This window comes from Fukomys damarensis, unplaced genomic scaffold, assembly GCF_012274545.1.
Source record: "Fukomys damarensis isolate Sample0158 unplaced genomic scaffold, DMR_v1.0_HiC HiC_scaffold_9, whole genome shotgun sequence".
NCBI lineage: Eukaryota > Metazoa > Chordata > Mammalia > Rodentia > Bathyergidae > Fukomys > Fukomys damarensis.
The window spans coordinates 31958878-31983853 of record NW_022900921.1 but is presented as its reverse complement, the minus strand read 5'-3'; the positions used below and the strand labels follow the sequence as shown (position 1 = coordinate 31983853).

Genomic DNA, 24976 nt, shown 5'->3' with positions numbered 1-24976 from the left:
CATCATAGCCTACAGGTTTTGTTTTTTAATTTGAAACCATTACTTTCATCAAAGCAGAAAAATAAGGTATGGGGGTGGTGTGGTTCCGTGGCTCAGCCTTTGCCTAGCATGTGCAGGGCCCTTAGTTTGCTCCCCAGTACACACACGAATTTATGACCCATGTCTCCTGCACCACTTCTCCATGCCCACCCTCTCTCCCCAGGGCCAAGTGCTTCTGCCCTCTAAGCTTCTGCTTCCCATGATCATTTCTTTCATAGCGTTGAATATGCTTACACCTTTTGCATCCTTATTTTCAACTGTGAACGCCTCCTTGTCGCACACTGAAAGGGAGTAAAGCCTTGTTGTTTCCAGCCCCACGTCTCATTCTCATCACCCATCCTAACAGCCAGCTGTAAACCCACAGCCTTCTTGTCACTGCCCTCTCAGCAGCTCCCTTGCTGCATATTCTAAACATCAATTTTTAGCACCTGTGTTATCTGTCACCATGCTCCCATCTCCATTCCATCTTTGTGAAATTTCTTCTTTTCCTATGCATCTTAAGTATAGGTTTGTTTGTTTCTTCCTTTTTCTGATTTGTATGTCACTTTATTTTACTAAGAAGCAACGCTGAAAGGCAAATGTATTTGCCTCATACATTGGTTGTGTACAGAAATTATCCACTACAGCTTTGAAATCTGTTTTTCATAACCTGTTTATGATTTTTTTCACAGAGTATTTGTGGAACTGAAACTAGAGTTTCTGGTTAGACAGGGCAAAATGAGCTTTTAGATACTTGTAGTTCTTTCATGAGCACCTACTTCTGTCCTGTCTACCTCAGGTCTATGGTAGACGAAAATTTTGAACAGAATCATGTAACCTATTACTCAGAGTAATGAATGCCTTATTCATCCTGGTTTGGGATCATCTATCAATGTGGGGAAGAATTGTGTTTTTCTCTTTCCTGGAGCCAAAGAGAGCAAAACCCATCTCCATTATATTTCCCTGATGTTAGGCTATGAATTTCCTTGAATGATAAATAGCATCATTGAATTTCCATTTCCTATTCAATTTTTTATAAGTTAAAGGAAGAATAGTAAAGAGAAAAAAGACTTTTATATACAGAAAATGATAACTGCATTGTGAAATCTTGCAGTTTTGAGGCAGATGCATCGATCTTCAGTCGTGCTTCATTTCCATTGCCTGGTGATTGGTGTCTCTGGAATTAAGTACTGTATTGCTTGACTTGGCCAGTTCTCCTGCCATAAACCTGAGGCTATTCCTTTCTTGTGCCATGATGATAGCCTCTAAATATAAGATATATATGTATGGAGCTGAATAAATATGAAACATGTCTTACTGTACTTGTAGTAATGAAGATGTAGAGGGAAAAGTGCTCACCAGAATTTTATGTGATAGTCACCAAAATGTTCACTGTGGTCATGGCTAGGGAGGAAAATTATATGGAATTTTTGTTGATCTACATTTTCTATATTGGATCTGTAGTTTCTGGAATATAGTTATGCACTGCATAATGACGTATCAGTCAACAGCGGACCACATGTACCTACAAGGCTGGTTCCTGGGATTGTATCATTCAGTGACACTGTAGCTGTCTTGGTTCATGAAGTACACTCTGATGTTAACACAATGATGCAACCACCTAACATTGCGTTTCTCACAATATGACCCCGTCAGTAAAGCAACATGAATGTTTTTGTTTTTGTAAGAGTAGGTGCCTCATGTGATCATGCCACTGCGGCTGAAATAGTTCCCCACTCTGCTACTTGGTTTCGGGTGATCCCGCCTAGCAGCTTTTCCTGTGAGAAATTTACCTTGCCTATGACAGAGAAAGTGTCCTCCTGCATTGAAGACTATAGAGCTCTTAGGTTACTTTTTTTTTTTCTTTTTCATGGGGTCCACTGGTCATTCAATATTTTCTAAACATCCATGAGCTGAATTCTCAGAGAATAAATACCTCTTTGTATACCCCAGCCTTCATAACTTCATCTGTAAAATGAAAATAGTAGTACTTCCCCTGAAGTCTCCACTGTTGTTATTTTCTGTTTTATATCTCTATGATGAAAGAATTTAGATTTAATTTCATTTTTAAAAACTGGCACTTCTGTTTTAAAGATTGTAATCTGGACTTCAGTGGAGTGCAGTATATTTTGTTTTTGTCTTTCAAACCAGTCTCAGTGATCCTACTTTTTGCATAGAAGTGTAGTGTTACACATTCTACTTTGAGTTGGCACATTATAAACACAAATCTTCTTTCTGAGTAGAATGAGGCTTCCCAACCCTGACAAGTAGTAAATGGGCCACAGGCGAGGAGAGGGGAGGGCCTCTGTGGACAGATTGCTCCACTTAGGTAGGTAGTTCAGCAGGCGTTCTTTCCCCTGCACGGTTCATGCTTCATTACAAAAGCTCTAGTCATTAAACTGGGGCATTGTGAAAGATCTATGATCGATAATTATAAAATAATCATAGTAATGGCTACTATTTATTGAGTACTTAATATGTGCCAGGAATTGTGTTAAGTGCTTTCCACACATTGTCTCATTTATCGTCAGAACAACCCTGTAAGATGGGTACTATTATTAGTCCCATTTAAAAAATGTAAAATGACATATCAATTTGTGAAAGTGTTATAGTACATTACAAAAAATTATGAAATAAAGTCAAAAGTATGATGTAAAATACTTTATTTCTCACCTTTTTTTAACTGTCTAAAAAATCTATGAAACAATTTCTTATTTAGAAAATATAATGTGCTTTTACTTTTTTACCCAAAGTAAAATCTGGACCCTTTCTTTCTGTTTGCATTCCTGTTTTAGCAACTTTAACCATTTCTTTGGGGGGGGGGGTACCAGGCACAGAACTTGGGTCCTTGCGCTTTCGACGCAGGTGGTGGAACCACTGAGCTAAATCCCTGGCTAATCTTCTTTTTTTTTTTGGTACCGGGTTTGGAACTCCAGCCCTTGCACTATGTGAGGCAGGTGCCAGAATCACTGGGCTAAATCCCCCACCCATCCTTGGCTAATCTTAACCATTTCTAAATCTTGGATGTGTCCAGCTGAATATCAAACAGGTTGTATAAAGGGAATGGCAAAAAAGATAAAGTACGTCTTAAAAATACGTTATTTTGGCATATCACTTAGCTGTTGCTGGTGAATAATCACAAAATATCAGCTGAACAATTAGCTTTAATTAGCATAAACAATAAGAATTTATTCTGGGACCAGGGATTTAGCTTAGTGGTTCCACTGCCTGCCTCACAAGTGTAAGGTCCAGAGTTCGATCCCTGGTAAAAAAAAAAAAAAAAAAAAAAGAATTTATTCTTAAGCACATATTTTTGGTCAGCTGGAATGGTTCTTAGGCTATAAGTTTGCAGTTTGGCTGGGCTGGTATATTTTGGGGCCCAGGTTAATGGTAATAGAATGGTATGTTCTTCCGATGCTGATGGCAGAAGCAGAATGGATAAACCAAATACATGAATATAAATAAGTCCACTAAAATTCCAGGGGACAGACAAATTGGATGTCAAGAGTGAAGTTAAGGGATAAAGAAGCACATACCTACCATGAGTGTCCTTAACTTTGAGGCCAAAGTGAAGATACAGATTATTAGACAACTACAGACAAATGACAAAGTTACACTAATAATAAGCTTCCATACCTACTCCTAAGTAACTAACACATGAGATAAAAGGTGTGGCTGTATATATATTTCTTTATGAGATATGAAAGTAGGTTGGCATGTGAAAGCAGGGTGACCAGCTAAAAAGGTTAGTGTTACAGGCATGGCATAAATTAAGAATGTTTTAGTGACTGATATACTTACAGAAAAATATAAAAAGACTAGGTATAAAAGTATTATAAGGCAGAAGAGGAGATTCCTCTTTATCCATGTCAATTGGCTTTCCATTGCTATGACAAAATACCAAAGAAAATCAGCATAAAAGGAGGAGAGTTTATTTTGGCTCACAGTTTCAGAAATTGCTGTGCATCATCGCTCTGTTCTCTTGCTTTTGGGGTGGTGGTGAGGTGGAACTTGATAAAGCGTGACCAGTGGAACAGAGCTGCTGACCGCAGCATAACTGAGGTCAAAGAGAGAAACTGGAAGAGGCTGGGCTCCTAATACTTCTTTGAGGGCACACCCCAGGGGCCCAATTTCTTCCCACTTGGCTTCACCATCTCCCAGTGTTATCACAGTCTGGCGATCATGCTTTTAACACATGAGGGAATGAGAAGATATGAAAAATGTCCACAATTCCATGAGCCTGGAGAACTTAGGGAGGTTTTGGTGCAATTGACCAGGAAAATAAATTTGTGAGGGGTGACTGGGTGAGAAGTGCTCTTACTTTTCATGGCTAGGTTTCAGGTATCAGCAATCATCAAATTGGTCATTTTCTTAAGATGCGTGGACCTCTGTGGTATGTTGAGATGGAAACATTAATTACCTTTGTGATTGTGAGCTGATTTCTGATGTCTCTTTCAACTCTTAAATTCTAGAATCCTTTGACTTTCACTAAGACTTACAGCTGAAGCAGAACGAGCAAACTGTTGCTCATAGGTGGTTAGGTAGAGAGAAAAGAACAGATGATGACAGGGATCAAACCAGTGTCCTCCAGGTAAATGTTCTTGATCTGCATAATGTTGTTGTTTAGTTATTCCTTTTTTATTTTCTTTTTTCTAATTTGAGACTCTGTAGGCCAGTTAATGCTTTTCTACCCTCTTGCCTTAGATCTACCCACTTCACACATTTACGTTGCATCTAATATCAAATACCTGGAAGGCATTTGGCATTTTGATTCTTATTCCGTCTTAAGGCTCTACTAATTGCTAATGGGAAGGTAGAAAGCAGTGTAATAAAATTAGGAAAAAACAGAGATAGGTAAACACTGAATCATGAGAACTAAGATTAACATACTAAAGATGTACACATTTAGCTGTGGTTCAGAAGGTTGAAAATCAAGCTTATGAAAATCTTTTTTTTTTTTACAACTTGAGTAGATTTTGGATTCTGCCAAGGGTAGAAACAATGTCCTTACTGTGTTCTGAAATTTTTTCTTACAGAGAGATTACAGTACTATATTCTACTACAGGTGTTAAAAAAAAGTTAAGTTCTTCAGTTTCAAAGGAAAGAGACAGGAGGTCCTAGAAACAGGAAGAAAATGAGAACAAAGGATTAAAAGATGCCTTTCTTTTTCAAATAATAATAGAGTTTTTGTCTGGAATAACCCAGATAAGATAGATGTTTTGTACACTTACTGCTTTTCTGATAGCAGTGAGAAAGCTGAAAGTAGTTTTCCAATGTATGTGCAAATATATTTAAGAAATACCCTTTTTTGTCACTAGCCACTTTTTCTGGATCAAATATCTCTAACATGTTTACTTCTTTTTCCCCTTCTGTAGAAATGACTTGCTGATGGTCTGTCGCCAACTGAATATGGAAGAATCTGTGGCTGAGATCATGGACCAGTTGGGTGCAGATGAAAATGGGAAGATTTCCTTTCAGGATTTTACAAGGTGTCATATGCAGCTAGTCCAAGAAATTAGGAAGGAAGAAGTAGACCTCTCCGTGAAGTCAGACAACTCCTGGAAAAAGAAGAAGCTGAGAGACAGAATTGCTTCCTGGCCCACAAGCAGTGACAACAGTCTGGGTAGGTACAATGAGGAGGCAGTACGGCAGTGCCCCACTGGCTCCACTGTGTGATCTCTGTAAATAAGGCTCCTGCCCAACTGTCCTGGGGCTGCGCTCCTGGCCACACTTGCCTTGGGTGGGTGCTCAGTATTTTCCCCAATGCTGTTCAACAGTTTGTTGATTTCCATACATAATAATGCTTATTCAGACAGCTTGGAAGAGGTGGGGCAAATGGATGGTAAAGGTCATAAAGGTGTCAGCCGGCCTTAGGAACTATTTTGGGGACTTCTTTACAGCTTAGTGTTGCAGTTTTCAAAAGCCATTTCTTTTTTATTTAATGCTAGAAAATGTTTCTATATAGTTTTCCTACTCATAAGTGTTATTATTTCCTTTAGGTACAAGATAAGCAGTTGGAAAGAAAGTTTTTAATAATGTTGCTAATTATTGAAACTGGGTGAGAGGTTATCTTATATATATATTTTCGAGTACTCAGATATATATATAAATGGCATGTCTGAACTTTTATATACACAGTGAAAAGAAAAGAGGCACCTTAAAAAGTAGCCTAAAAAAAGGAACAGAGGAAAGCATCTGAGTTTTCTACCTATACTTCAGGATCCCTCTCACCTTGAAAGTATCTCCTGCATCTCTTTTAATGTTTCTCTCTATGCTGGGTAGATCTAGCAGCGAGAAGGTAAAGCTCCATGTTATTAGCCCATAATTTATTTTGTATCTAGATCTACATATACTAATTAGCGTGGATAATTATGTAGTGCCTCAGAACACACACATGTACACACACACACACACACACACACACACACACACACTGAGCAATGCTCCTGACAGTAGAATAATTTTGAGCATAACTACTGGATAGGTGAAACAATAAAAACACCCACATACACTCTGCACCTTACTACCTTAATGGATTCTACTTTAGTGAAAAATGTGATATCTGGTAATGCACGAAGTTCATGTGCTTGCAGCACAATATGTAGAAATATTTAATTTGAAAAAAACTTTCCTGAGTATTAAAGTAATATGTGTTTATTATAGAAAAATTGTAAAGCAAATGCAGTCAGAAGAAAATAAAAGTCATCTTTAATTTTACCAGGCAGCAACTACTGCTTACATCTGATATGCTTCTCTCTCTCTCTCTCTCTCTCTCTCTCTCTCTCTCTCTCTCCCCCACATCCAGTCTGTATGTGTGCACATACATCTGCACCTGATTTTCTTTCCTTTCTTTTCTTGTTTTCTGATTATTTCACTTTTTGGTGCTGAATATTGAACTTGGGGCTTTGTACATGCTGAACCTGTGCTGTACCCCTCAGCTGTATCCCCAGCCCTTCTTTTTACTAGTTTTTTCACATACTTTCTATATGGCTTTGTATCTTGCAATTTTCCTTTGATATTCTCTTCATGCTTTTATATCATGTTAAAAAACATGATTTGTAATGGTTTCATGGCATAAAATAGACACTCAGTAAATATTTATTAAATGAAAGAATGAGTGGAATTCTTTCTGCCTAGCCGTATTTTTTAATTTTCTGCCAAGAACATGAGTTTCTTATATAAGTACACGAGTGTATACATATATGTATATATATGTTTGAAATGTTAAGTAAACTGTGGAACATCCCAGCAGTTAAATACCATAGAGCTATTAAAATAATGTAAAATGTGTGTCAAATTTGAACATGGAAGAAATACTTTTGTGAAAAAAAACATACTATTTAATTGTCAAAATGTATTTAATATACTAGAGGTCTATACATCTTTTGAAAAGAATGTGTTTTAAAGAATTGCTGACTTATTTGATCATCACATGAGATTAACTGAAGCAAAGAAAGGTTGAAAAACAGTTCTCTTTTTATCCTTTTTTAAAATAGCTTTGTACACTTAAGAGGTAGCTGAGAAGAGGTGAACCAGCGAAAGGCCGTTAGCTTTGAAACCTCTGACCAGTTTATCCTGGCTTCAGAGTGTGTGTAATCACTTGAGTGTGAATCCTGGTTCTGTCACTTCCTGCAGGCTTGACATTAGACAAATTGTTTAACTTCTTTGAGTCTCTGTTGCACTGTGTAAAGTAAGAGCAGTTACTGTTATTTGGAGAAGCAGATGAGTTAATATACATGTGCAAACACGTAAAGCAATACCTGGCATGTAATGAGCATTAAATCCATGTGTAGTAGTCTGTTTTGCTTTCTGTAATGAAATACCTAAGGTTTGTTAATTTTATTATGAAAATAGGTTTATTTGAGCTGGGGATGTAGCTCAGCAACACAAAGCCTTCCTGACAAGTGTGAGGAGGCCTTGAGTTTGCTTGACATTAGACAAATTGTTTAACTTCTTTGAGTCTCTGTTGCACTGTGTAAAGTAAGAGCAGTTACTGTTATTTGGAGAAGCAGATGAGTTAATATACATGTGCAAACACGTAAAGCAATACCTGGCATGTAATGAGCATTAAATCCATGTGTAGTAGTCTGTTTTGCTTTCTGTAATGAAATACCTAAGGTTTGTTAATTTTATTATGAAAATAGGTTTATTTGAGCTGGGGATGTAGCTCAGCAACACAAAGCCTTCCTGACAAGTGTGAGGAGGCCTTGAGTTTAATTCCTGATACCAAAAAAAAAAAAAAAAGAAGAAGTTTATTTGTCTCATAGTTTCCTGGAAATTCAAAGGCCAATGTCACATAATGGCCTTCGTGCTGGGAGGTGCCCAAGAGACCCAGGACATTAGATGGTAAAAGACAAGGAAGTCCTTCTTATAAAGTCACAAGGATTCAACTTTGGGGGCTCCACCCTGATGACCTGATGTAATAATCCTAATCAACCCCAAAATCCTACCTCAAATATCATAAAGTTTTCACTCTTTTCATTCCGCACAATGGGGATTAAATGGCCACCCAGTTTTAAATCCTGCAGATTGTCAGATATGTATTGGAAAACAACCTCCTACTCAGTCTAATGTGAATCAAACACATTTTAATTTGACAGTAGTTAAGATTTATGTGTTTAATTATTCCTTCTATTTTCTATGTCATCAGCATTTTCCTCTGTCTGTGTTTAGATAAATTCCATTATCTCCCACTTTGGGGTGGAGAGAAACCCTCTCTTGACTCCATGCCCTCCCATCTTCTTCAGTTGTCTGATCTTGCTTTTGATACATTCATGTTGGCCAATCCCTTACTTCCTTTGCTGTTTATGTCTAGATTTTTGGCATGCATTCTCCCTATGTATGTTCCAGCTATACTGATCTTTGACATACATCCTGTCACATGTCTCGATTCTTTTACATATGTAATACAATTTTTGTGCCAATTTTTGTCCCAAATATTTATATCTACTCGTGCCCTTTCCCATGAGCTTTGGAATCAGGAAAGTGGACACACAACCCTGGTATCTTCTAGACCTTCTCACTTTAATACAATCAAGAAGTACTTGGTTTCCTTTCTCATTCTTCCTCCGAGGCGCATTCCTCTCCCAGTTATCTTCATCTAGAAAATATTTGCATCTAGGAAATACCTCTATCTTCCTGGTTTTTTGCGTGCTGGCCAGTCCCATTGTCTCTTTTGCCAAAGCATATTCAGAATATGTCCATTTCCTTTATTTTCCTGCTGCTATCCTTATCCAAATTCCTGTTCCTTGCCTTGCCTACTAAAACTGCAACTGGCCTTTCTGAATCTTCCCTCGATCCCAGCATTTCATTCTCTACCATGAAGTGAGAGTGGGCTTTTAAAATTCTAAAAATATGTTTCTGTTATTCTTTTTTTTTTTTTGGTACCGGGGATCAAACTTGGAATTTTGCACTTAGAGGCAGGTGGAGGCACCACTGAGCTAAATCCCTGGCCCTGTTTTTGTTAGTCTTGTGTCTAAAATGTTCTGTTGCTTTCCTATTGTCTTGAAGTTAAAACACTTTATCACAGTTTGATCAACACCCACCACTCTGAATTGATCTCACAGTGATTCCCGATTTACTGTATCTATTCCAGACATCCCAATCATTCTGAAGTTCCTCCACTTTAGCAAATTGAGTCAGCCTCCTGACTTTTGTCCAACACTTACCTTCAGCCTAGAACCATATATATACAACTTGTTTGTTGCAGTTGGCTTTTTCCTGTTATTCCCATTTCAAAATGTGCTCTCTTCAAGAAGGCTTTCCCTAGCCAACATAACCTCCTGTCATTCATTCTTTCACATCCCCCCATTGCTGCCTACCACTTATCCTTATCTGACACTACATTGTGTATCTACTTGAACAGTCACTATGTAGCGTCCCCAGTGCAATGAAAGTTCTACCAGAGTATTTATGGCCTTGCCCATTTTGTGACTGCAATATCCCCGCACTCAGAATAGTACCTGGGAGATGCTCAATCATATTTGTTGAATAACTGAATAAATAAGCACCATGTATGTATTTATACTCTTTGAATGATACAGAGAAGTGGAGAAGTACAATGCATGATCTCAGATGCTAAGAAACTTAAAAATTAATTGTAGAGACATGAGCATCTGACAAATTATATAGCAACACTTTTTTTTCCCTTTTTTATTATTTTATGCTGGAGACAGAACCCAGGGCCTTGCACATGGTAGGCAAGTACTCTACGACTGAACTACAACTCTAGCCCTAGCAGTAAGATTTCAATTACAGTTAATAAAATGTAAGGTGCTATTGATTGGTACAGAAAATATAGTCTATAATAAACATTGAGAAAAACCTGTAAACATAAGTTTCAAGAGAAGGCTAGGATTTTACCTGTGCCTACAAGATGGAGAGAAGCAGAATATTGGGCTGTTGTGAGAAAACCATAAGAAAACTTTAGTTTAATAGTTAACTGTCAGAAAAAACTTTCATCATGAGCTCTGACATTTCACAGCACATCCACAGTAGGGAGTAGAGCTGGCAGGAAAACAAAACCTGTCAAAGCATTACATGCACAACTTGGAGGAGGAATGTCAACAGATTCATTTTTTCCAAGTGTTTCCCATAGAATGGTGATTTTAAGAGTTACTTATAAATATTAGATGAAGAAAGAATTCCTTTGTCATATAACTTGAAAACATTGGCTTAAAGTAGATGAGTAGTTTTCTTTTTTTTTTTCAATGCATCGACAGAAAATTTTATTTTAGGTACAGTAAAACTTTACCAACTGAGGAACTCTGATTATAGTTAGGGGCTCAGTTTTGCTTTGTTTTGTTCTGTTTATTTGTTTTGTTTTGTTTTCCAGTTTTTTTTCAGCTTTAATTGAGTTTATTGGTACATTTTAGGGATACAGTACAGTTACATTCATTGTTGGGATCTTGTACCTCTACATGACAAGTCTTGATTCTCATTTTTTCCCCTTACCCCTGCCCTCCCTTCACCCCCTCCTCCCCTCCCCATCTACAAACACTTTATTTTCATCTTTTCATTATCTCACATTTTTTTTCTTTTCCCTTATTACCCTTCCCCTACCCATCCGATGAGTAGTTTTCTTACTGCAAGATATCTCAGCTTTTAATATGCCAATGCTTCTTGTGAATCTTCAGGAAAAGAAAAAAATGTAGCATTTCCCAAACTTAAATGACATTTCTCTTAGGCTTTGCATTTTCTGCTCAAATATACTTTGGGGGATAATTAAGTTACCCAGATAACTAGATCATAATATATTTTTATATCCATTTTAAATCAGTTTCAAATACAGCTTTTAAATCTTCAGGGCTATCAGACATTGGCTACATGTCTTAATAGTTACAGCAATATCAACAATACAATGGCTAAAATTACTAATATTTGCTCTGTTTAGGACAATTTACTAGGCTATTATTACTTAGATCCCAGCTTTATGACTGAGTTGCCATGGGACTTAGGTTAGGTTACTGATTATTCTGAGCTTTTGTTCTCTTACATCTAAATTTAGAGTAGTAATACATACACTGTAAGGTACAGTTGGAAGGATTTAGTGAGCTATCACTTGTGAAGGTCCTATAAAGTGCCTACTCACAGGAGGGGTTCAGTAAGTAATAGTGATTATCATTTTCATTATCGCTCTAATCCTTTAGAGTAGGGATCTCCTTACATACAGGAGGACACTGAGGCTCAAAGTCATGCAGCCAGCAAGGGGTGGAAAACACAAAGAAGTCACCTGTTGAATAAGATGATTCTTTGAGTTCTAGCACTATAATTTAGAAAAGTTTGTTTTAATGACCAAAATTTAAGCAGGAAAGAACACTGCCATTGAAAGGGCATTCCCAGAAATTATAGACAGAGTCTTAAGGGGAGATATGAGGGCAATTATGGTTAGGTTAAGCCCATCTCTTCCTCAGCAAAGTGACTCAAATATTGTACTAAAACATTTGTGAGATTTTCTTTATGCTGCCTGATTTCCCAATGGAAAATAAATCATTTAGATTCATTATAATTATTTGGGAATTACATTTTGAAAACATTTCTTAGTGATTAGGAAAGACTCTGAATTTAAAAAGCTATCATTAGGGCCAGGGATTTAGCTCAGTGGCGCCTCTGCCTGCCTTGCAAGTGCAAGGACCTGGAGTTTGATACCTGGTACCAAAAAAATTAAAAAAAAGCTATCGTTAGATATTTCTGTATGTTAGCAATACCAACAGAGCCTTTATTTGAATAAGCATTTTTAAATAAATAGGTTTTTAAAATTTCAGCCAAACTGTAAACCTTGCATATGATTTCCACACACGTGTCAAAAGTGTGAATTATGTGAAAGAGGTAGTGTTTCAGAGGGCTCGTGGAGAGCTGATCCAGCCTTTCCGACTTACTTAAGGAAGTTGTCACATCTTTGTGCTTTTCTAAGCTCCCTGCTTGTTTCTCTTATTTTGTGTCAGGTCTCAAAGAGCCCAAGAACTTATTTGGTTCACAGCAAACAGTAAGACCTGCTAATTAGTACAACTAAATTTAATTTATGCAAAGACTAGGACACATTACACATTGTTCCAAACAATCTGTGTCTTCAGAACACTTGCTGGTTTTTCCTGGTGGCAGATTGCCCTATGATATGTCAGCCATCCTGCTTCTCTGCTAATGCCCAGTGATCCTCAAGGAGCACAGAAAGTGAAGTTTCTTGGGAAAACTAACAGCAAAAGTCTTTTTCCTAATAGGTTGAAGTTAAAAGTTAGATCGAAGAATACATGGTTTAGGCAGGAACAACTCCAAACTTCACAACCTAATGGAGGAAATGTAAGGAAATATCCGATGCCTTGTTAAATTTTTTAAAAAATACCATAAGCAGCAATGTCAACTTTGGTTTGGTATCTTAAAAACCAAAATTAAAACTACATAAGGTACATAACCCATCTAATTTTGATACGTACCAGTCTTCCAGAATGAATGTCTTAGCATTATTTTCTAGGTTTTTTTTTTCCTATGTGCAGAGATCTGTAAAACTGATAAAATTCAGACAAGAAGGCATTTTTCACTCCAACTGGATTGCCTTTAGTATGTAGAATTTTGGTTGGTGAGTCAGGACTATTGCGAAATGGTTTGAGTTCCCTTTGGACTCTGGGTGAGCAATTAATAATTAACACAGAGGCTTTTAAGTAAATCACTCATGAGAGGGATTCATTGTTTAAAATACTCCCCAGCTAACATCAAAGCAGGCTGAAGTCCTGATAGTTTTTCAGGCCTAACTGAAAGTTTTGGGAAAATTTAAGGATTTATATTTGTTGTTTTATATACTGTATGTTCCATGGCGTAGGGTGGACAATCTGTTAATTTTATTTAGTCCGTTCTTCCATTGAGAGTTAGAATAGGCTCCTGGAAGTCTTTATATCGTGGGACCTGCTTTATATTTTTGAGTTGGACACTGAGAATGCTGTCAAGTACCTGTCTTTAGATTAACTGACCGTTAGATTTACTTTTGGTAGATTTGGTCAGTTCTTAGGTAAACGTGGCCTGTCCGTCCTACCTTTGAACAGGCCCCAATCCATACTGATTCTTCTGTTCATACTTCTCAGGTCGGCATAGTTCCAGATCCAGGTCCTCCTTTACCCTCTTTATTGTTCCTTCCTAACTTGCGTGTGTTCTCTCTCCCTCCCTCCCTCCCTCCGTCCCTCTCTCTCTGATCATGCAAGACAGGCAAGTGCTCTATCTCTGAGCTGTAATCCCCAGCCCCGATTCTCTTCTACTACTTAATACACTCTGCTGTCTGACCTCTGAATACTGTTGGATACCAAGACTCGGTGGGCTCATCCTACACTATCCCATTTTGTTTCCCATTACTTCCCCGCATGGACCCTTAGTTTCAGTGACGCTGGCTTTCTAACCCCTGCATGCATTCCTCAAACCTGCTTCTAGAGTTTCATTCCTGTTTTATTTAGAAGCCCAACATAGTGGTGCATACTTGAAATCCCAGCGTTCAGAGAGGCTGAGGCAGAGGAATCACAAGTTTGAGCCCAGCCTGGGTAATTTAGTAACTTAGCAAGACCCTGTCTCAAAATAAAAAATAAAGAATGGCTGGGGATATAGCTCAATGCAAAAGCCCTGTGTTCAATCCCTAGCACTGCTTTAAAAAAAAAAGGAATATATTAATATATTAGAGCATTTTGTTAACAAGTGACTAACACCCATGTCTAATACTTCGAAGGTGAATAAAGAGCGAGGATGGAGGAAAGGAAAGGTGGAGGTTGGGTGAATGAGTCTGCATGTGGCTGGACTGGAGTTTGGGCAGTTGACCCCGACATGGCTGGATTCAGAGTCCAGATGCCCTCCTTCAGTCTTTCTCTCTCGGCCTCAGCACCTTCCTCCATAATTGGCTTTATTCCCAGGACCTTGTTGTAGTCTCCAGCAGCCCCAGGCTTACATTCATTCTATTGAGTAACCATAGGAATAGGAATGATTTTTCTCCTCAAGGAGCACCACAAAAGTCCAGGATATTGTTCTCACTTCCTCTTCTTGAGCTAAATACCTATCTTGCAATCAGTAACTCTGGCCAGAAGAATGCAGTGCTTTGATTGGCCAGGCCTGGGAAACCAGGGTCCTTTCACTAAAAAAGGGGGAATAGATGCTGGGCAGTCAAAATAATACGTCTGCCATGTGATTGATTCTACAATATCAATCTTGCCTTTTTTCCTCCTTGGTATGTGTGTTCTTTTGGGGTGGGGGTTGAGACAGGGTCTCACTATGTAGTTGAGACTGACCTGGAACTCACTATGTAGCCTAGGCTGGTCTCAAACTCACAGCGATCCTCCTGCCTCAGCCTCCCGAGTGTTGGGATTACAGGCGTGTGCCACCATGCCCAGCTTGTACGTGTGTTCTTATAAGCCTCAAAAGGTTCTAAAAATTCTAGATAATATGGTAGGTATTATATGTTCTTAGCAACCAGGTGATTTTTGTGCGTCTTGTCACACAACCAAATTATGGTTTAAAAGTTTTTCATTAGTATATGTTTGCAATTTATGCAATTTACAAGCATCTTAAGGGGTGGTTACATGTACATATTACAGCTTGTTTCATTTTTTTAACTCCCTTCCCCTTCCCTTTCCCTCTCTCCCTCTCCCTCTCCCCCTCCTCCTCTGGTTCCCCCATCACCTTTTCCTTACCTGTTGATATTATTTATCTTAGCTTTTGTTATATAATAACAATATCTTGTCTACCTTGATTGGAGTTACTTGGTTCCTGTACAGGGGGTGTCTTTATTCCTCTCATTCCCCCTTCCCTTCCTCCTTACCACTCGCCCTTGTTCCCTTGGACCATTTCCCTACTGGGCAAGATCTGTCCCTTTGTCCCTTTCTATCCATCCTATATCATTTCTTGTGCTGTGCTTCACTCAAATGGGAGATGGCAGCGCCATTCATAATAGCTAAATCCTGGAAGCAGCCTGCATGCCCACCAACAGATGAACAGATAAACGAAATGTGGTATTTGTATATAATGGAATACTACTCAACAATAAAGAATGATAAATTTGTGGCATTTCTAGGAAAATGGATGCACCTGGAAAGTACAATGTTGAATAAAATAAATCAGACACACAAACTTTAATACTATATGGTGTCTCATTTGAGTGAACCAAATTGTTTTTTTAATGAATGGTTAGACATTTTGTGTTTTATGTGCTTTGTTATACCCGTGTACATTCCTGTCATTGTATTATGAATTGTATTGTACTGTAATTATCCATTTGTGTGTTCACCTTCTCTACTAGATTATACATTTTGGGAAAGTTACACAGTCTGATACATGACTTTCACTGCATGAGTCTTTGATCAATGACTGAATAGATTGATAAAGAAAACATTTTGGTGCCACAGCACCTAGTCTCATGTACAACAACTACTTCTTCATTTGTTTTCAGCTTTCAAGATGTGGACTTCTTTCTCTGTGGTATAGCTATTCCTTTGAAATAAAGACGTGTATATTTGGATCTGGGCAGTTTTTACAAATAAAATAAGTTCAGTTAATGAGTTATAGATGAGTACCTTTCCTTCAAGTTCATTTTTACCCTAAGGTTATAAATGAAGTAGAAGCACAAGAACATCCGAGCATGGTGGCACATGCTTATAACCAAAGCTGCTTAAAAGGCTGAGGTAGGAGGACTGTGAGTTTAAGGCCAGCCAGAGCAATTTAGCAAGACTGTGTCAGGTAGCTAATAAGTATATGAAAAAAATGTTCAACATCTTTAGCCATTAGGGAAATGCACATCAAAGTGAAAAATATTTTAAAGGGGACAGAGGCTGTAGCTTACCATGCCCTGGGTTCAATACCAAGTTCCACAGGGGAAGAAAAGGAAGGAAGAAGAAATAAAGAAACAGACCAGATAGTGATAAGTTGGAGAAGAGTCCACTTGAAAGTATTACCCGTTATTAAAGTAAATGTCCTTGTGCTTCATACTGAGTAGTGGTTAACATCTGGGGAGCACATAGCAGTGGTTGGGGGTGGAGAGCTGTAAAAGCCCTAAGACAGACATGACATATATCCCTATGTGTCAAGTTAGCTGATTATTTGGAGGAAAATTCTTATGATTTGCTAATTAAAAAAAAATTTTGTATTAAAGTAAGTGCTGATATATGTGGAGTAGAATTAAAAACTTAAGTGACTTACCAAAATAAAACAAGAGACTTCAAAGAATTCCCTGTCTTAGAGATTCAGTCTATCGCCCAAGCCTCTTGATGCGCCTCTCTGCCTTTGGTATACATTGATAGAAATAGGTGAGAAATGCTGTTAAAAGATCCCTGTACAATGTGAACCTTAAATCTTGTTTCTCTTCTACTTTGTTTGGGCTGTTTATGGCTCTTGATATTTGAGCTGATGGTGTTTGGGTATTAAACAATGACTTAGAAAGCTGTCTGCTGCAAGGAGCAAGGAATAAAAAGAATCTTAGGCTGCCCAAACATTGTAAAGATACTAGCAAACATGCATTGTTATAGTGGCTTTGATATTTAACACACACACACACACACACACACACACACACACACACGGAGAGTAAGAATGAAGGAGGAAGGGAGAGAGGGAGCAAGAGGGAGAGCGAGAGTGAGAAACTCAGTGTATAAAATGAAGCAATCCACAGTGAAAATGTATTGGTGCAAAAAAACCTTGATTATACAGGGTCAGGTTATATATGGCAAATTTTGCTTTCAAATCATGAGCATAATTAAGGATATAGTATAACGTTGTCCTTAATGTATTTCACAGATTTAATATCTGACAGATAAGCAGCATCCATTAAAACACACATTTTCCTTTTTCTTAAGGAAAATGTGGAACACTAAAATAGAAAACTTGTTTAGACTTACTGTGAGAAGTCATGTGTTGGGGAGCAACCAAGAGACTTTTCTGAATAAGAAAAAATAGGAAACTGTAAGACACCTCTCTCTACATTACCAAGCTGTGTCCTCCTTGGTTATTTAAGGTGTTGTAGGTTCTCAGATAATGAGAGTCACATATTAAAAAATGTAAGTATAAAAGACCTAGTGAAGCCAAAAATAATAGAAGACTTTGACATCATCTAAGACATCAAGAATAATCAATGTATGTCACTTATGTTACAATGTTTTTGTGTTGGCTATATTTGAACTTCAGTTGTCTTTATTTGGCTTTTTCTTAGTGTGAACTTGTATATTTACAGTGTCCAATTGTATTTGTGACTTATTTGATATCATTTTTTCACTCCCTGTTCACTGTAGGAAAATCTAAAGGGCAAATAGAAGAAAAAATTGATATATATTTCTTTTTTAGACATATTAGCAAGCAGGTATAAGATCAATAAATTCTCAAATATTTCTTGTGATACTAAAGATTTTAGATGTTTTGTAGATTACTGTTTCATGTTGTTAAATATGTTGTTTGGTAGTGATCTAAATTCTTTTAAAACGATGTCTCAAATAGTGCAAATGGGTTCTGCCTTACAGGCTGATTCTATCTTTTGTCAGTGTGTTTCATAATGTTTAGCATTGCTGCTTTTGGATCTGTTGTTTTAGCTGCTCCCTCCTGGCGTTAATCACTTCATTTCAGCCAGCATAAACCCAAAAGTTCATGCAGACCCAGGTGTGCTTATCTCAGGTGGGAATCCTGCTATGAAGGGCGCCAGTGATTACCTGTGCTGATGATATCTTTTGAACTACACAGAACACAATAAACTATTCATCTATTTTCTCTCTCCAGCATGATTTAATTGAAACAATTCATTAAGTGTCACTGTTTTTATGGGTTGTTGAAGCCATTCCAATTTCAGTGGCAGTGATACAACTTGGCATGATTTCGATATTTTTTATGGAATAAAAATGATTACTTGGCTGAGATAAAGGCCTAGTCTGCTCATAGAAAGTGTTTAGCTTGGCCAGACTATTCCATTATCCATTGTTCATTCTAGAGAATCTGTCACTCAGCATTATAATCACAAAAGCCTCAGGAAGGCTTTATTTTGCTTCCTGTTTTATCTCTTATAAGACTACTACAAATTCACTGAAGAACATAAATGAAAATGCATTAGTAACTAACTGTTTAAGTCAGTTAAATTTATATAGTTGTTTTGGAAGAATTTTGTATGGTTTCCAGTTGATCCATTTAAGTTTGTATCTACAGGAAAAACATTTTGCTTCTAGTTTAAACATAATTTAATCTGGTACCTTACGTATTTATTTAGCTCTCATTTTATGGATCTGTCTTATCCAGTTCTAGATAAATTTTAACACAAAATATTTACCAAGTCATATTTATCTTTCGATACTTATAATGTTTTCTTTAATGTATCTGACTTGAGTTAGAGTACTTTGAAAAAATTTTGCCCTTGAATTACATTATACTCCAGAGGATCTGTTAAACATCATCTAGTTTCATTTACTATATAGTGCAATGTGGCGACTCAGAGGACAAAATAACATTTCTTAGGTCACACAGTTAGTTGGTGCATGGCTGGGACTAAACCGGAACTCTCCCGGCTCATGGTTTAATTGTCTTTCTATTAATTTACTGCTGTGTTCTTTCCTCCTTGTTCTTTTGCTGTATTAACAAAACCTTAGAATATGAGTATTTTGGATGATATTTTTTAGGGATTTCTGTGTAAAGATTTAGGAATGAAAATGCCACCCTGGACTCCTACAGAGTAAATGTAGTTACCAGTCTCACCAGTTTAGTTGCTTTAATGCCAGAATCTGAGGTATTCAAAATACTTTTGCGGGGGGCACTTTAAACTTTCCTCACTTCTTTTTACTTAGTCTATACTTTACTTTGTCTTAATCTCTTTGGGCTACTATAAAACATACCATTGATTTGGTAGCTCGTACACAACAACAGACGTATATTTCTTACAGTTCTGGAGGCAAAGGAGTCCAAGCCCAGAGTGTCAGCAGATTTAGTGTCCTGTGAGGTCCATTTCCTGATTTACAGAAGGCACTTTTGTGGTGTGTTCTTAAATGGTGGGAAAGACTAGATAGTTCTCTGGGGTTTCTTTCTTTCTTTTTTTTTGGTACAGAGGATCAAACTCAGGACCTTGCAAAGAGGTTTCTTTTATAAGGAAACAATCCCCTTCACAAGGGCTTCTCTCATTACCTAATCACCCCCAAAAGGCCCATTTCCTAGTAGTATTGCCTTCTGGATAAGTCACTTTTTAATGTATGAATTTTAATGGGACACAGACATTTAGATCATAGCATACTCATTTTGGTTGGAGTAATTAGATACAAAATCTCAGGGACACAAACACCCACATTTTCACCTTATAGTGACTGTATTAACATAGTGCTCAGTTGTCCTCCATGTTTAAACATGCTGCTGGGTGCTCCTGGCTCTTGATCTGTAGTCCTCCTTGTAAAAATTGTAAGTTTTATATGAATATTGAGGCTATCATATGAGGTTATGTATTTTGGCCACTGCCCTGAGATACATGGGGATCTCCTCTGCAGGTAAAGGTAATTGCTGATGGTTCTTCCCAGTTCATTGTGTAGGAAATCTAGGTCCTCAGGCGCAGAACTGCAGCTCAGAAGCAAGGCTTGCAAGTGCTCAGTGAAAGCAAAGAGGTAACATAATTGAAAAAAGTTGACCAGATCGAGACTGCAGAAAACTGGAGGTCACGTGCCTAATATAAAGGAGTAGGTTCTGCTAATTCCGGCCAACATTGCTATTCAGGGATGGGAGTCACATGTTTCTAGATCAACTCTCTCTTTGTGTGTGTGTCTTTATGTATATGCGTTCATGCCAAAAAACATTTTTGACTTTGTAAAATATGTTCTTTCTAAAAGTTTAGTGCTGATGACTGAATTGTTTAAAAGTGATTTTTAATTGAAGCTGAGCTAATAGACCATGTCTGTGGATCAGATATGAGTCCATAGTCCACCTGTCTGAAGCTCTTGCCACAAGACCTAAACCAGAACAGTAAGAGATTTTTTTTCCCCGAAGCTTCATGACTTGCTTTTAGAACAAAAGGAATCAGGCTATTTCATTTTATGTTCTTGAATGCTGGAAACTGATGGGATCAGGATAGTACCCACAAATAATAAGTCATTTCTGGAATGTCTGATTTTCTACTTTCCTGCCATTTCTGTGTTCATTTTGTATTAATAAAACCTGTTGTGAATGCTGTCACTTTGTTCTGTTTGAGGGTATTAAAGAAGAAGAGGCATCCATTCTTGGCCCTCAGTAAAAGGAACATCTCTGCCTCTTCACAACCTGGGACTGGCTGCAGGGATAATTAGAGGAGAATCCTGATGGAGATGGTGAACCATAGAAGAGAAAAGGATTATGTGGCTTTACTGCATCATTGATTGCCCCACCCCAGTGCCAGTCTTATGGGATAAGAAGCTTGAGAGGTGCCTGTTTTCTTATCTCTTTGATGTTGGCTAACTTATAGCCAAAGAGTTTAGTCCTTTGGTTTATTTTCAAGAAATTCTGTCGTCCTCATTTTAAAAGCCAAGTATCAGAAAACATATTTAGTTTCATCAGTCATTTATCCTATGTTTTCATAAAATGATCAGATTTTTTTTACTTGAACTGGCTTTAATATCGAGAAAAAGCAGGGGAGAAATTGTGGACAGAAGTAGGAGAGGGGAGAGTCAGTTGTGGAAGAAACCTGAAAGGTCAGGGATGTAGGGCTTATGGAAAATTCATGTTTTCATTTGCTTTCACCTAAAAAGTTCCTACTTATATTGCATGAGCTAGATCAATGTTTCCTAAACTTGACCCATTAGTCTACCATGATTTTAAGAAGAGTCAACTAAGATCTTAGAGCTGGAATAGGTTATATGTCCCAAAGGGACAGCCAAAGAGTATGCAACATCTGAAGAATTTCTCTGAAATGAATGATAGAGACTGAAACAAGTAGGAAAGGTAACTGAAAGGAAGCAGAGACTACAAGGAGGACACTCAAAATATTTCCCACTAATGTACTCTGAAAAACAGAAGAAAATATCATATTCACATAAATGGTGAGGATAAAAGGATCATTTTTTTGAAAACTCTAGGAAAAGTATAGTATAAATGATCTATATAGTAGAAAGAGTGAGAAATACAGATAATATATTCCAGAAAGAGGAAAAAGAATGACAAGCCAGAACACTAGAAAGAATATATAAGAAAAATCACTGGTCCTTTAAGTGCACTCCTAAAATCCTAGAACTCTGGGAGGCTGAGGCAGGAGGATCACAAGTTCAACTCCAGGCTGCGCAACTCAGTGACTTAATGAGACCCTGTCTCAAAATTGTAAAAAAAGGATGGGGTTGCCTAGAGGTGCAGCTCAGTGCAAAGGTCTGGGTTTCAGTGCTCAGTAATAAAAAAATTAAAAATTTAGAGGGCTGGTGTCAGATCTACTGCTCAAATAATAGGTATTCTAGAAAGAACAAACAAAACAGTGGGGGAAAATTATCAGCAAAATGATCCATAAAATTTTATTCCAGGGGCCAGGGTTGTAGCTCAGCAGCACAGGGCCTGCCTTGAAAGCTTGAGGTCCTGAGTTCTATCCGCAGTACAAAAAAAATTTTTTTCCTCCAAACTAAAGGACATGTTTCTTGATAGAATGTAATTATCAAGTATCCTGGCATTAAGGTAAAGAAAGCTGACCCCATCCAAACACATATTATGAAATTTCATGACACTGGAAACAAGGAAGATTCTTCAAACCTTCCTTGAAGGAAACACATCAGAACTAATACAAAAGATTTAGAATAAGACTGCCTCTGATTCTCATAGATGAGAAAGACACATCAGTAGTTCCCTATGTAGAGTGCCTTACCAAATTATTAAGAAATATAAGGATAGAATATAAATGTTTTAATGCATGTGGAATATAAAAATATTTATATTTTTAATATTTTCCATAAACTCATTTCTTAAAAAGCTTTTTGACTATCAAAAGAGTGCTAAGTTGGGGCTGGGGATTTAGCTCAGTGGTTCCACCACCTTCCTCACAAGGTCCCAAGTTTGATCCCTGGTAACAAACAAACAAACAAAAAAGAGTGTTAAGTTAAAAATACTTGAAAATACAGAAGAGAATGGAAGAAAATGAAAACAAGGGTTTTGTAAATAAAGAGAAGAGTGATCAAAGGGAGGGGAGGGGAATAGGAAAAAAGAAGCTAGATAAATCATGTACAGATACAAATTCCCTATGATGAATGTGATCATTATGTATATCTAAAATATACTAATTTAAAAAAAAGAATGGAAACAAGTGCTAGGTAATTAGTGGTAAGAATCAGTATAAACTAAATAGCAAGTCAGAATTTCTAGGAGAAATTCTTATGACTAAATTTGATAGATGATCTATACATCCTAAAATTTTGAAAGGAGGTTTACATAAGTGACTAAGATGAAATTCATAATACATAGAAAAATGGATGAAAATACAAAAAAATCCCAGAAAAAAACAAAAATTGGTCAAGAAAAGAAAAATAAGTATGGCTCAAATGTGAATACAAAGTTATATCATCATAATTTATGCAGTTGTAATTTAAATAACAAATATTTGTCAGGTAACAAATACATATTATTGTGGGGAAAATAACTCCCAATCTGTGAGGGAAGATGTGCTGAGTCCATGGCCTCACAACATAAAGAAATGAAGTCTTGGACCAAAGGAGAGTTTCATTAGAAATAAGACTAGCAGGATACATTTCCAGGAGGAGTCCCTATTGAATGGACACTGAGGCTATTTGTCAAGAGCATTTTATACAGCAGAATCACAGCATAGGTATGACTTGTCACCAGTTCAGACTGGGGAGATTCAGTTGAGATCCAGGCTGCCATAAGAAGGCACAGAGGTGTGGACTGGACTAGATGTCTTTATTCTCAGGTGTTGCTCAGCCATGGGCATTCGCATGGCAGTCCTGAGGCCCTACCTAGCTTGCCTATGCTCACATCAGTACTTGGCTGTTTAGTGTTCTGTGCAGCCCTCACAGCAGTGTACATTTATACCAAAATACACACCAGTGGCCATGTGCCAGTGATGACCTTCATTATGTAAGTTATTTACACCCATCAGCATTGACCTTAGTTATGTGAGTTATTTACTCTGAGACCCGTGAGGTCCCCTGCACTGAAATCTTGCTTACTTGGATTTAATATCCACTAGAAATCACACACACACACACACATACACACACACACACGCATGCACACACACGCACACACACACAGCCTGAACCAAAGTGTAGCCATTGTAAGACTTCAATTTTCCCTACAAAGTAAAATGTATATCAAACTAAAATCAACCTAAAGAATTTCAAGACAGTCAGGAAGTGAGGCACATAGCCAGGTGTATGTGGAAGGAACAAGGGCATTCCTGGAAGGGGATGGGAGTGTGGGTCCAGATGTTTTGGTCACTCCCTATGCATCGGATGCCTATCTGGGCTCCCTGGACCAGGTGGTGTTAACCACAGGACAGTCTCAAGCTGCTGTCTGTCTTAGGGTGGCTTATAGGTCTGGCTATTTCATCTCCATCTTGAGGCCTGGCTGTCTTTCAGATCACCTCCAGCCACAATCTTGGGTCTCATCTTCTGCACTGACTTGCTCAAGGGCCTCATCCCTCTTTCTCTACCTGTTAATTTCTCTCTAACTTAGCTGTGTATAAAAATATTAGAATAGGAACCACGCCTGCTCCCGACCCAGCTGCCATCGCTCAATCGCCGGTAAGGTAGGCTGGCCCCGATCCACCGCCGGAAGGAGAACCACGCCTGCGCCCGACCCAGCAGCCATCGCTCAAGCGCCGGGAAGGTAGCTGAACCCCCATAACCCACCCCCCGCCCGCCCGCACTCTCAGACCTCCTGACTGTGCCAGTCTTTGGACACACTCTGCAGAGACAGAGGTGGTCATCAAGGGTATTTTTCTGAGTTCCCAACTTTGAACATCTTTAAAGAAAGGGTGTGGCAAACCTGTAATAGAACGTTTTGGAGTTCAACCATTCAGAAGGATGGGGAACTCAATCTGGGCCTTGCAGCTCGAGGTCAGTCAGCGTCAGGGGGTTCTTTTGTTCACTGCAGCCATGCTCTGGACTGCTTCTTGATTTCAATTTAATTCAAATGATTTAAGGGTGATAGACTAGTGACTACCACAGGTGGTCAGTGTCCAAGTTGTGCTTGATCTTAAGGTGTTGCTGATTGTATCAGTTGGGGTAAAGCATTGCCGTTGATTTGATGAGCTGTTTTCTCTGATGTTATGAAGATGAGAATGTCTGTGAGTCGTTAGAGACACAGAAGCTAGGGTGCAACTATATCAGGAAGATTTGGGTGATAATCCAGAGATTAAACCAAGAACAGTCCGACAACAAAAATTACAATGAGAAAACACTTAAGCAAGACACAAGGATAGACTTCCAGTTCACCAATGGCAAATGAGGATGAAAAGGCCGATAGTGAACCACCAGGATACCCTGAACTCAAAGCACAGGAAGTAACAAAAGAGATCAATCAGGCTCTA

At 38.1% G+C, this 24976-nt stretch overlaps 1 protein-coding gene across 1 annotated transcript in view; it reads left to right on the top strand.

Annotated features, from left to right (window-relative positions):
• The first annotated feature begins 5392 nt into the window (after window positions 1–5392).
• Mcc (MCC regulator of WNT signaling pathway) overlaps window positions 5393–24976 on the top strand; it is a 349153-nt gene continuing 329569 nt past the window's right edge. The window contains exon 1 of the mRNA XM_019206068.2: window positions 5393–5641. Within this exon, the coding sequence (XP_019061613.1) occupies window positions 5407–5641 (235 nt within the window). The 5' untranslated portion in view covers window positions 5393–5406. The remainder of the gene's footprint in view (window positions 5642–24976) is intronic.